General features: G+C 39.8%; 1 protein-coding gene across 1 annotated transcript in view; it reads right to left on the bottom strand.

Annotated features, from left to right (window-relative positions):
- Positions 1 to 4,352: 4,352 nt before the first annotated feature.
- Positions 4,353 to 14,054, bottom strand: part of PRSS12 (serine protease 12) — a 31,679-nt gene continuing 21,977 nt past the window's right edge. The window contains exons 9-13 of the mRNA XM_029964050.1: positions 11,923 to 12,128; positions 11,419 to 11,497; positions 9,427 to 9,549; positions 6,314 to 6,594; positions 4,353 to 4,675 (exon numbers count right to left, since the gene is read on the bottom strand). Coding sequence (XP_029819910.1) covers positions 4,368 to 4,675; positions 6,314 to 6,594; positions 9,427 to 9,549; positions 11,419 to 11,497; positions 11,923 to 12,128 — 997 coding nt within the window. The 3' untranslated portion in view covers positions 4,353 to 4,367. The remainder of the gene's footprint in view (positions 4,676 to 6,313; positions 6,595 to 9,426; positions 9,550 to 11,418; positions 11,498 to 11,922; positions 12,129 to 14,054) is intronic.

Genomic DNA, 14,054 nt, shown 5'->3' with positions numbered 1-14,054 from the left:
TCAATAAAGAGACTTTGGCTGCAGGTGTGGTTTCTTTCTTTCTGCTGGTAACCAAGATTAGACCTGTGCACATTCATTGGAATGAGTTACACTTGCCAAATCTGCCTGTTCTGGGGATACACCTTTTGGCAGAATCCGTGGTTTCGGGTGGTGGATGCATTGTGTGGGAACCATTCCAGGAGGGGTATGACTTTGATCAGAGGTTGCTGCTTCAGGGCAGTAACAGTGACTTTGAATATAGCTGCTTTTTCAGCTGCAGTTCCTGGGGGCTCCATATTCACAGAAACAGATGGAGCTCCAGTAGATGGTGAGTCACTGCAAAATCAGAACATTTTACTTACAGTTTTAGCTAACACCACCTGTGCTGACACAGTCTCCTATAGAATATTTTCCAGTTAATAAGGAAAGTTTTTTGCTAATTGTTCCAAATGGGAGGTTTAGGGTAAGGGGGCTTTGAATGGGTTGGGAAACAAAGTCTATGGAGCTAGAACTGAGATCATCAGCAGGCAGTGTGATTACTGCTAAGTGTTTGGCAACTGAGGTGGGAATTCCTATTGGGAGTGGATGGAGTGGAAGTGTGGACTCTTAGTTACAACATGGATTAGACTGTGGAAATTACTTCTAGTGGTAGTGTTATGTTTTGGTAGGGAGATCAAGGAACTGTCATAGGAAACATCATCTTATTTTTCAAGCATATACTTTTGCTGCCACAGTGGAAGTACAGCTGAGTGGATATTCTCTGTGAACTTACAGTAAGTGATACCACACCTGTTGAACTGGTGGTGTGTGATTACTCTCTCCTTTTAAACAGGTCTGTCATATGACATCCTTACTGCTTGGCATTCCGAGGTCGTGGCTGCCAAGCCTGGAAGGCAACAATCCTGAGTGTGTACTTTTGAGTTTCCTTTTCTCTAAGAGGACTTGGCTTGTGTAATAACCTTAGTTCTTCCAGAAAACAACATCTTTTCTTACCTTCCCCTAGCAGATGCTAGACAGACTAGCCAGGAGAAGTCTGGGGCTGTCCCAGAACAAGGCGTGGGCAGGAAAGTGCTGCTCTTGTGGCAAGCACACTGATGCAAAGTGGCTTCCTTAATTTTTTAGTGGTTTTTTTTTTTGTGCCTGGCTGTGGCTCTATGAAGAAAGCCAGGTGTAGGTAAATGAATTGGAAGCAGCAGGAGTAGGGCTGGAGATTGGTTTCTCCAGGGATCTTCTTGAGTATAAATACTATAGCACAAAAAGGCATGAAATAGTTGCAGTAGCATTGAAAATTGAGAATATTGAGGACTGACCTTTTGTTCTATACAAGCTGTTACAGTGCTGTATTTCTGGAATTAAGGTAGCTAAGGTTCTAGATGTTCTGCATGTAGTTGTAAAATGGGATCTTGGTTTATCTGTGGTTTACAGGTAAGTGCCCTTTTTGGGAAGTTTTTTGGGGTCAGGATCAATTTAATAGATTTTGTGTGTCAGTTGCAGTGATGCTTCTGCTCTTGTATATTCTCTGTAAAATGAACAAAAACTCGGGAAGCTGAGGGGGGCTGCATCTAACTAAGTCTTTACAGTGTTGAGGAGCCTGAATAGATTACAGACTGGTGTTCAGGATGGTCACTGGTAGTAGAAGTGCCAAGTGCCAATAGTTTATGCCACTGTTAACACTGTGGCCAACCTGCTTAATAGAAAAAAACCTTAGCATAGGCTGAAAAGCAGGGGGTTTTATACAACCTCATTTATTAAAACATTGAATTGAGGGGAGAGCAGCAAGGGTCAAAACATTCTTAGGCAGTTTTCAGAGTATAGGATTAACTTATTTGTGACAGCCTGACTGGTGTGAGTTAACGCAGTGGGAAGGAATTCTGTCATACAAGACAAACTTCCCTTTTTGAGGAAATAGCCCTAAGCTTATAAAATAGTTTCAAGAGCACCCTTTCTCGTTTAATAAAGCTCACGTGAAGTTTACCCAGCTGATGTTCCTGCAGCACCTGCTTGTACATCCACAGTATTAATGTACAGAAGTTGTAGTCAGTGTGGCAGTTTTTATTGTTTACATGTACATCATCAGGCTCACTGAACAAAAATGAGAATGGCATAACACGGAGACAATTTCATTTTATGTTAGAAACTGGAAAGGCATGCTCAGCATAGAAACAGTAGTGCAACATTTTAAAATCTAATAAAGCATCCTATTAAAAGAGCAGTACTAGCAAACTACTGTACTAAATCTGTTTACTACACTTAGTATGCAGGCTTAATCCCACCCCCAAGTATCATATTTCAGCTTCTAAAAAAGATTATTTCCCCTGTACACAATGCATATATTGCACTATATAGACTACTTCACCATAAGTCTCAATGGTCTTGTATAGCAAAGCTTGGATGGTACAAGTGGATACATTTTGACAGACGTACTTCCCTTGTAATCAAACGGGCTATATATAAGTAAAAATGTAATGGTTTCAATGTTCATTAGCACAGTCTTTCATATTGGTCTAACAGCAGGTGGTCACAGTACCGTGATTTTTGACATCTTTTTAAATAATATACTTCACACGATTTCAAATAGCATGGAATTACAGAGAACTAAAATATATTAAAGCACCCCATGTACTAGTTTAGCACCATTTTTCCAATAAGATATTTAAATTAGTCATGAACCTTGAAAACTTATGTGTGAGGTCAGCGAGAAATTAAGAGCCAAGTTTTCAATCACAGGGGCTTCTGCAATATCAATGCCCCTTTGTATGCAATTGAGTTGTGGGTATTTGTTATAACACCAGAGAGACACAGAACCATACAGAAATGAATGATTGCCCACTTAGAGCATGAATGCAAGCATCCCACTTTTTCACAAGACACCACACAACATGTCATAGCCAGAGTGTTTGGGGAATAGGGAACAGGGAAACAGTCACTGCTAGTCACAGTTTGCACAATCACTATGTGGTGACACATCTGCCACACTTGTCACGCTGGAGTGTTTCACGGCCCACAGAGCTTTTCAGTTCATCTTTCTATGAGCGTGTTTGTTAATGGAATATGCAGAGCACACTTGTGATGGTCAGAATGGCCTTTGACAGGGATTGTGGAGATGGTGCTGAGCTGTCCTGGCTGCCTCTCAACTGCAGTCACAGGCTGATCCTGTTAGTGTTGCACTGAGATGATGATAACCTGCTGTGTTCTGTGTTCTAGGTTCAGTGGGGTGGCCCTTTCTAGAAGGACAGTAAGCTGGTTATCGGTGCATTTTTATAATAAGTTGTCCAAGTTTTCACAGCATACGGAACAGTATTTGGAAAAAGAGATTAAATGGAATCAAGATGTGTCAGTACTTTAGAAGTCAGTGAAAACTCAGCTTTCCTGTAAAGATCAACCTGAACCAGTGCTGCAACTAAGAGAGAGCTGTCTAAATATTACCTTGTAGAAAACAGGAGTTTAAGACTATAGACCTTGTCAGACAGGTTTGGCTCAACATCTCCATTGAATGTATTTATAACTCTCTCTTGTAGGATTGACAGAGGTTCTTTGCACTACTTAAAGTAAAGCCCAGCAATGAGAAGAGCAGGATATTTTTTAGTCTAACGTTGTGGTAAACAGGATAAGTAAATCCTCTCCAAAATGCTGTATTTACTCAAAATTACAAATTTCAGAAATCAGACAAATGTTACTTATCTAGAGGAAGGAAAATAAGTGTTCATTTGTTTTTGATTTAGCTCTTGTAGCTGTGCAGGATGTTTGTGAGGAAACAGTCAAGTGTACTACCTGTTTCACTTGGGAATGTACTTTATGCACACTAAACTGTGAGAAAAATTATCAGAATAGCTGGAGATCTGATTATTGGCAATTATTTTCCTTCTAACATTTAATACATACTCAGAATTACTTGCAAGAATCAATCTGCTAATGATCTCATTAGCTGCTGAAACATGAGTCAAATTTAGAGGACTGAGTGTAAGATCATAGGGATAATAGGCAGACAGTCAAGAAATGATTAAATAAACTAGACTGAAGATTAATTGAGATCTGTAATTAATTCTAGAGAAGCTTGGAGCATAAATAGCTTGGAGCTACTGCAGTCTTCCCTGGACAGTGAGTCTCCCGTGAACTCTCCAGCTGTCCTGCTCCAGTGTTACTCTCAGCTGGCTATCACTTTCCCCTTAGATACATGTAACTCATTCCTGCAATATATAAACTTCCTTACCACACAGGACAGTAATCCCTAACTGGAAAGGTTGTGTGTATACAGCTTGGATTTAACAAAAAGGAAAACACACGTATCAGGAAAATGTGTCTGTTTCCACCCACTGTGGGCCCCAGCTGTGCACTGTCTGTGCCGTTCAGCTTGTCCTGCTTCAAAGTTTGGGTTTCATTCCAGACATTCATAGTTTGGTCACACTTTTTATCCAGGGCACAAAAGAGGATACTTTTGTGTAGACACCTGGGGAATCTTTGACCCCACAGCCGTAGCCCCAGGAGGTCACACCATACACAACCCAGCTTTCCCCTGGACGTTCACACATCAGTGGTCCACCACTGTCTCCCTGACAGCTGTCAACACGTTTCTGTTCCTGGACATTTCCAGCACAGAGCATTCTTCCCGTGAATCTTCTTTTGTAGCGCTCTTCACATACCCTCTTGGGAAGTAAGGGGATGGCAGCCTGTTGTAGTGTTCTTGAATAAGCCCGTCCTAAAAAGAAGACCCAAATTATTTTCTCATTACAGTGGTTAGTCTTGGAAACATAAATGGGATTTAATCCAATTTATGTTCTCAGTCTTCACACTGTCTTGTCTTTAAATAGCATGACTTGAAGCAAGACTACTGAAAAAAATCTACTGTGCATTAAATATAGTACTAAAATATATATTGTACATGTGAAATATAGATGCTTAAAAAAAAAAAGTAGCTTGTGTTCTCTGGATCTTTCCAAGGCTGGAGTTTGGTTTGTTCCAAGCACTTTGTGTCTTCTACAAGAGTATATACTTCAATACTTACATGGGGAAGCAATTTTTGGGAGTCTTGAGCAGTGGAGGGTAAAGTCATAGAAATACCTAATTTCTGGGTCACCAGTTCAAATCCAATCTAGCCCAGCCTGATAGGTGCTGTATCTTCTGCTGGCTTCCAAGTTGAGCGTCCAAATTTGGATCTTTGTACTTCTTTTCTATAGCTTGCACCTCTTTTTCAGGTGGAAGCATGAAAAATGAAAACCAGTGTTGGTTTGGCCTTTTTAAAGTAAAATCTTAATAGTTGTAAAGTAATTATGATTCACACAGTAAGTGTGAAATGTCAGCTGAGGTACTGGATGATGTAATTTCTTACCATAATTGAAACCAATTATTGCTGTGGTTAATGTTTCCTGAAATAGATGTCCTAAATTAACAATATTGTAGGACTTCCAGTGAATTTATGTAGGAAGGCTAGACAGAGCTAGGCAATGAATTAACAATTGTTTGTAGCAAAAAAAGCCACCCTCCAAGTCTCTCTCCTTTACTGTAGTACAGTGACCCAGACATCTGTGCACGCAGATTAGTGCATGTGAAGAGGAGGAACTGATACTTGGCCTTGTCTCCTTGCCAGTTTGAATGAGTCACTGGAACAAAGGCTCAAGTGTGGTTGCTGACTTGCACTGCATTCAGCACCATAAAAACATAAAAGTAAAACATGGTTATCAATTAGTAATACATTTAAAGGACACAGACCTTTGAAGAGGAAGAATCTTGTACTGACCGAAAAAGTGACTAGAAGCCTGCAATGCAGACTGCACTGTGGCTCTCAGAAATTTTGGCAAGATGTTCTCTTAAATCAAACTGCTGGTTGAAAGTGTCAGTGGCAACAAGGGAGACTAAAATGTCACTTGAAATTCTATTTCATCTATATTTTCTGTCCCTTTTTCTATTGAAGCAGTGTAACTTAAATAACCTTTCCAAAATTAAAACATGCATGGTCCTTACCTTTAAAACCCTAACTGTGTTGGAGCTGTTAGTTCTGTACTGAGGCAGGGAGTGATACTCTGCTGCACAGGGTGCGCCTGGCGACAAATAAGCTTTTTATTTGGGCTTGTCAGTCTAAATGAGGCCGTTTTACTGACAGGGTCTCTGATTTAGAGTGACATGGTTAATGGCTGCTTTTCAAACACAAACTAAATTCAGTCAATAAAATGTTGTCATTCCTGGTTAAGGATCAGGAGAGAAAGTATTCCCCTATGCAAAAACAGTGCAATTGTTTGATTTTGAGCATTTTCTTATTTTAAGTCTCTGAGATTTATTTTTTTTTAAAGCAGCCTCAGATAGCATGATTGGCACATGGAAATCATTAAAACATTTTTACCTGTGTCCCCCCATCCAGTGATATAACAGTTGGGAGCAGTTTTCTGTGGTCTCTCTCTCCTTAATGGCAAACAGGCAGGTAAGACGTGGGTGCTGAACCTGGCACACTGTTCCTCTGGGCCCTGTAGCCTCACCAAGGCAATGTCGTAGTCGCTGCTGTCAGGCCTGTACTCTTTATGCATCACAATCTGTTGCACTCCAATTTCTTCCTCGTACTCCTCTGGTACCAGGGTGTGATAGTCTCCGACTCGCACAGCGTAATTCCGAGTGTTGTTGCCATACCTGAGATTGAGGTGAAAACAAATAGGTCTGGCTCATGCAAAGTCAGGTCCTAAGCAGGCAAACAGATTTCATCAGGGCCTCTATTATTCATATAAGTAATGATACCAAGAGATGTTTTTAAAGAGCAAAAATGCTCTCTGAGGTGTTTGGATTGACATTCAAGTACAAATACAAATACAAAAATCTTCTGAATTTTCAGATTGGGCTCTGTTCCTTTTTGTATATTTTCACAGGCAAGTTTCTTATGACCATCTGCCATGACTGACACTGATTTCAAAGGTGCAAGGTGTGCATTATAAATGTATTTAGATAGGGTAACACGAACTGCCAGTAATTACAATGAAAAACTGAGTGCTAACATCATTGTGATGGTCCAAATAATTATTGAAGTGAAAACAATGTTCAGGCCTGCTTTGTAGGTTGGTTGAGAAATTCTGGAGGCTTAGATAACTTGATAAAAACCTCTTACATCAACTGAAATTATAGTAAGGAAGACAAAGCATATATGCATCACAACACCTATTGTCAAAGTGACAGAAGGCCTGTAAACCTTAGACTTGTTTTTCATTTCATATGATCCCAGTTTCTTTCACATTATAGACTAAATGGTAAATGCATTAGAAATTATTACTGTGCATGCCTTTGGAGATTTTTGTGTTACACAACACACAGCCCTTGGTAAAATTCAAACAAGGGAGTACTGTTGGGTACATGTATTTATTTTAAAATCTGGCTAAGCTAACAGAAGTATTTTTCCTTTGAATTATCCTGAATAGCCTTCAACAGGAAATTTCTAATACTTTTGCAGAAAATACCCCACAGTGTTCCATCACCTTCTAACCTGTACCTGTTCGTTTTATACCCTCCAGCAATGTGCTGGTCTCCATAGCTTGCTAAAGCTTGCTTGAGGAGCAGCAGACAAAGCAGGAACATTACAGTTCACTGCACAATATATAGCTGTACCACTGAATATTTCTTCTAGTTGTGGGTTGCATTCCTGGTTGACTGAAAAGCTTGCTTTGTCTATTCTGCAGATCTTCAGGTCTTCCATGAGCAACATTTCACTTGTAGGCTTCTAAGGAGAGAGCTGTAGGCTGTGAACAAACATCTGTTCATCTGAACATGAACTTCTATACAGGATAAATGAAGGGGTTTTTTTCTATGCCTCATATTTATAATTATCCAAAGTAATATTTTTTTAATGTATAGACCTTCAAATTCCCCATGGGTGTCAGAATCACTCTGAACAAAACTTATAATAAGATGAGTGAGTTATAAAATGAAAAATAGCTTCAAACCACTTTTGATCTTAAATTATGTCTGTGAAATTACAGAAACCACTATACTACTTGTGAACAATTCTGTGTTTAATTTTTATGCCTAGTACAGATGAGCCCCCTTTGGTTACCTAAGCAGTGTTCCAATTTCCGGGATGTGAGAAATGGTATACTGGCCTTTCTCTTGTCTGCCTGCGGAAAATATGTGAAGAAGGCGCTTGATCTATAGATAGCTCTTGGAAACCTATCCCCTTAAAATCACTCTGAGCTCATTGGGAAGTTAAGCCCTGGCTGTTCAATGACAGCTCAGAGCTAAAGGCTCCTTCTCTCTTTTACAGTGAACAGTAGTGCATCCACAGGCTGTTGGAGCTGCAAGCTTAGGGCTAATTGCAGTTTTAATGCAGCATATGGGGCCAAACAATACTTTGGTCACTGAGGCCACGTGTAACAGTTTTAGGGTAGCCTGTAGCAGACCCTTGAGTGGCTGTGCCCATCTGGAAGTATCCCAGTGTATTTTGCTCCAGTCATGCTGTTGTCCCATGATGTGGATGTGTTCAGCAAAGTATCCAAAATGGGCATTCCTTGGCAGCACATTCCGTTTTCAAGCCTCTAATCAAAGGCTTTTTCAAAAGCTTTCGTGTCATCCTTGGTAATCACTAGGGAGATGATGAACAGGACCATAGGAGGCCATTGTCTCTGAATTTTCATGAAAGGAACTGAAACGCTTTCATAGTTCCACAGAAACAACTGGAACATCAGTTGGAAGTAGCAGAAATGTTACTGAGCTTGACCATTTCAGCTTGAAATATTACCAGGAAAAGTCCTTCATGATTTCAGGGAACACAAAAATGAAAAGATGTGCATCTGGTGCTGGGCAAAGGTAACATTCTGCATTCGAGTAAAAGTATATCTGACTCTTCATTTGAGTTACTAGAGAGTGAAAGGAAATACTCAAAGTCCAAATTTAAAACATTTGCAGCCCACTTGAGCAAAATCAAGCAAATACCCTCAAAATTGCAGTGCTGTTCTATGCTTGCTTTCTAACCCATTCCAGTGAAATAATCACTGTTGAAAGCTTACAATACTAGACCAGCTTCCTTCTTGTGCAAGTTGATGCTTTTATACTTCAGCAACTTCATCAGCAATGAACTCCTGCTGTGTTACAGTAAAAATGTCTATCACTGCCAATATCTGTCATTACCAAAATTAATCTGAAATACTACAGTCCCTGTGTTTGGTGTTTTCTCTGTTGTCTACACTATAACCTGAAAGCCACAAGCTGCGGTTTTGTTGGAACAGAAGGTTAAAATGTCAGAAGTGTTAACATTTTTTCATGAAAATGCTGAAGTCGTGAATATAAATCACACGAGTGATAACACCCAGAATAATTCCAATGTAGTAGGGTGTTTTGTTTGGTTTTGTATTGAGGGAAGGGAGGTTGGTTGGTAGGTTTTTTAAAACCAAAAGGCCAACCCTTGGAACAGTTTTCTGTGGGCTGGAACTGGAATGCTTTTGCCTATACCCAGAACAACTGCACTGTTGCAGGGAGACCCACCTTTTGAAGCAGTGTGCAGCAGTGAGCACCCAGCAGCTGCTGATCAGAGTAGCCCCACACAGGAGTCTCCCATCACCGTGAGAGGATTTCAGTCGCAGTGCCACCTGCCACGGCCAGCCGCCCCTGCAGAGGGGGAGAGACACGGTGTTCAGGGCACAGCACTGGGATTAACCTTGAATCCAGAGCCTGGTTACTTTCTTTGACTGGCATGTCTTGCAAACAGTGGTGTTTCTTAACAGTGGAGAATATCTTTATATTCCTGCAGCAGTCAGAATTCCATTTAACAATGGTCCGGATTACTTTACAGATCATTTGGGCATCCAGCACTCTGAGTGCTTCCTCCCACGCTCAGTTATTTGAATTTTCCCTTCTCAGATTGCATTCATTCTGCCAAAAATACATTCTACGGGTTCCTCGCCAAATACCATCCAAGTCAACAAACCAGAAATTTCCTGTCAACTGCAGAGGGGAAAGAGGGGAATTTCTTGAAAAGCTGAACCCAGCATCCGTTCCTGTCTGTGTGAAAAAGGAAGCTGGCAAACTAAGAGGTCTAAAGCAACTGCAGAAACCTCAAGTAGTAGATTAGCACCTTTTTTCAGCCTGTGATAATCTTGTTTTATGTAGTAGATCTGCCATATTTTCAGGCATGTGAAACCAGGGTGGCTGCTTCTTTGCTTGTTTAATAGATTAGCAGTCAGGGAAGGGAGTGGGAGAGAGATGCACCTGTAAGCAGCAGCAGCATCCAAGAGTAAGCAACAGGTAGTCTTAGGTGTTTTTTGACTCCTGTCAGCTTGAACAGGTATGCTGGATGGCAAGAGCTGCCAGGGACCATCTAGTCCATCATCCTATCTGGGAATTGCAAGTGCCAAATGTTTTAAAGTAAGGTGGAGGAATTTGCTTCCCATAAAGAATAAAACAATTTAGACGTTTTTTATTTTTGGAAGATTGGATTTAATAGGTTTTTCTTAAATGGGGTATCCAGTTCCTTTTCAAACTTGCTTCAATTTCTTTGTCTTAATGACTTCTTGTGACAATGAGTTCTTTTCTGATACTGTTTGGACGTTCCTTTTCTTGACTTTGAAGCATTTCTAAGTGCACTACTGGATTTCTGTCACATTTTTGCTACATCTAACATCCCTGTACTGATTTATTGTGAGATCAGCTTGCTTGTCCTGACTGAATGGTGCAGTACATTATTTGTCACCATTTTGTTTCATCCACTGTCCTTAGTGCACATATTCTGAGATAAGAATTCTCAATCTTTTTCTCTTACCCTCATTTGTCTCTTTACTAAGGTAAGTCATCCTACTTTGCTCTGTCTGAATGCATTTAAATATTTTTCTGGGCTCCCTATTGCTACTGTCCTTTGAAGCTCCTCCACTTAGGAAGTGTCTTTTTTGAAAGAGATTAATTGGTGCTGTGCATGTCCTTTGAATTAGGTTGTACAGTGAGATGTAATGACACTATAAGTGGATTTTTTGCAATGCCTTTTGTGATATTGTATGAATATGTATTTTTTGAGGTTACTCACAACTGTTAAGAAAATAAAGCCTGTACTTCCTGGGTTTATAGCTATGTCATCATCAAGGCTTATTTTGTAGAGGAAAATCAAGTCTTAGCAGTGAATCATACCCAAGCCTTTTTTTCAGTGTAAAACCTTGTACTATATTCATAGCTCTCTTTGTATAGCTCACATCCTTTTACTTGATAAATGTAAAGTAATTATTTTTAAGTTAAAAATATAACCCATTCAAGGACTAAACCCATAAGCATCTACAGATTTTCAAATAATGCTGCAAGTATCTATCAATAAATACTTTTTAATTTCATGCCAAATTTGCTTTGAGTATATTTCTGCTTCTACCTCATGACAAGCCAAAAGAAAAGAAAGCAAACCTACAATAAAGTTGTAAATTAGGCAAACCACTTATGGTAAAATGCATGTCTTAGAAGATTTATATTCAAAATTACTTGTCTTTACCAGTTATTTACCGTAAAGAATTTTTCCCACCAATTATTCGCTTTTGTCGGCGATGTAGTAACCTCAGTCCACAAACAGAGGCAAGAGAATCTAAACCAGAAAGGGTATAGAGAGCATTAAACTCAGCATGAAAAGTAGCCAATCTTCAGTGAGAGTTAACTAAAAAAAACAAAACCCCAAACACAAAGGCTGAACTTATTCTGTGTTTCATGGTAGTTTTTAAATACCACATTTTGCTTGAGGAAAATACACTGAAAAAGTCTTTTTAGCTCCAATCTTTTGACTGTGTTCATTTACACATTTGTTTCTCAAGTGCAGGATTTTATAGTGTTTTTCCTTACTTCCTGTTAGCGGAAGCAGAGCCTGGCCTACCTCACAGGATTCCCACCCTTTCGTTTCTGGAATTCTTTCAGATAGAACTGTTTCCTCCGAGAGGTGGGATTGTGTAGTCGGTCTCTTCCTACCCTGACAGTTCCCCACCCAGCCTTGGGCTGCCCCTCCCAGCAGGGCTTCACCTTTATTGCTGTTGCCAGGGGCCTTCTTGCTGAGGTGGTCACAGATCACACCCGCGTCCTCACTGTGCCGGCAGTTGTGCGTCCCAATGTCCTGCTTGATGCAGTCTGCCAGGGATCTCTCATTGCCTGTACACTTCACGTTATCCACATGGATGGGGCCTTTGCCCTCACCAAAATAGGCCATTGTCCTTGCTCTAGCTGCACCTCTGCAAACAGAGCATATTTTTTCTTATTAAGCATTTTGAGGCATTAGTCTGCATTTTATTCAAATGTTTCTGAGTGAGTAGCGAAAGGCATCGAGGTTTTATTCCAAGTCCTGTCACTGATTCACTTGTTAAAACCACCTTCTCATTGCCTCTGTTCTTCTGGTATGTAGGGGAAAAAATAACAAAATTGCTACAGTTCATTAATGTTTAAAAAGTGCTTTTATGTATCTAGTTAGAAGGCACTGTGCGAAGTATTTTACATTGTAACAGCATTACATTTTGCTATAAAGCAAAATATGTGAAAGCTGCTTTTTCATAATCTCTTTAATCCTCATATAAAATCAGCATCTGTGAATGCTAAAAATAATTTGTTCAGGTCTGATTCCCTCAGAAAGATGGGCCAGTTGGAAACAGTAGTGTACAGTAGCCAGTTGAATACAATAGTGCAGTGTGGTAGGAGCTACAATTTACAGATCTGTTAGTTGTTAATAGTTATCAATATATTTCATTATCATGTCATTTTTAAAGTGCACTCCACAGCTGAGTTCTAAAAATGTCATGTAGTTGGAGCAAGACTGAACCTAGTTCAGTATCGACACCCACCTTTTCCTGGGAGGAACCCAGTGCTTAGTGCTTGTGTGGCATTTAAGCATCCCATTTGGTAACTTTTGTGAAAGGTTATTACTGCTAAATGCTTAGGATAAAATGCATCTTAATTTATAAATTGATATTTTGTTATATGTGGTTTAAGAATCAGAAATAATTACAGGTGGGAAACCACCCAACCAGCTATATAGTGAAGTGGGGCAGGAGCCACAGCCACCTCTAGGTGTGCCTGAACTACAAGTTTACCTATCGGTTAAGAGCAATTTACTGATATTGTATTGGGATAACAATATATATGGAATTCCACAGGTTTCCATTTTAAGGGATAATCGTATATTGTAAAGGACTGCTTCTATGTATGCAGAAGGGTAACTGCAGGTATGATGAAATGCTGGAGCAGAGAAAGAATTTGACAATGAAAATGTATTACACCTCTTTTTACACCTCTTTAATACCTGCAGTGTTGGAGAAGATAAGTGAGAATGGCATAAAGGGTCTGTGTCCCTTCATTAGCTGGGGATTGTGTGTTGGGGAGGAATTCTGATTTGTCTTACCATTTTCAAGGCTTTGTCGTACAAGAAGTGTGGCTGGATCAAAACAAGTCCAGCTCTCCATTGCCACATCCAGATAAATGAAATATGAAATAGTAATACCTACAAGTAATACCTACAAGTAATACCTACAAGCTTCCTCCCTTTTCAAACTTGCACTTCAATAGCCTTGACTTTTTGAATTTTTTTCCTATGTACTGAAGGGTAGGTGGGCAGGATTTCTATTTAGGGAATGTTGGTTAGAATGCATGAATTGTAAAAAAAAAAAAAAAAACAACACAAAAAAACAGGAAAGAGAAGCATGTAAAAGATATGACAGACGATACCACAAGGTCAACTGTCCTTACACATTTTTAATTTCCATGCCTGGGATGTATTTACCAGATAATCCAAAGCCTTAACTGCCGTTGGAACCAGTATAGGACAGTCTTTGCCTAATGAGTTTAATATGATTTAACTTGTCACAAGCAAATGTTTTTCTTTTGTGAGTGACACTGATTACAGCTAACAACGAAAATAAAGTAAGTCCATCTCTCCGATACCTGTGGGCAGCTGATGTGTCCTTGTGTGCTATTACAAAATAGTGAGATAGAGCAGGCACTCGCTGTAAATTCTTGCCTGGTTTTGGTATCTCTGTGTCAAATAACAAAGTTTCTGCTTTAGGGCATTGCTCTGAAGTTCCTCAGGATATTGAAAACTACCTCATTGTGAATCTCCACAGTATTCTTAGCCTTTCCTTCAGAAGTATTTATTGCAGTTTAGTATAGAA

This window comes from Manacus vitellinus, unplaced genomic scaffold, assembly GCF_001715985.3.
Source record: "Manacus vitellinus isolate BGI_N305 unplaced genomic scaffold, ASM171598v3 scaffold_69_pilon, whole genome shotgun sequence".
In the NCBI taxonomy this organism is placed as follows: Eukaryota; Metazoa; Chordata; class Aves; order Passeriformes; family Pipridae; genus Manacus; species Manacus vitellinus.
This window is presented reverse-complemented; position numbering and strand designations above follow the sequence as displayed.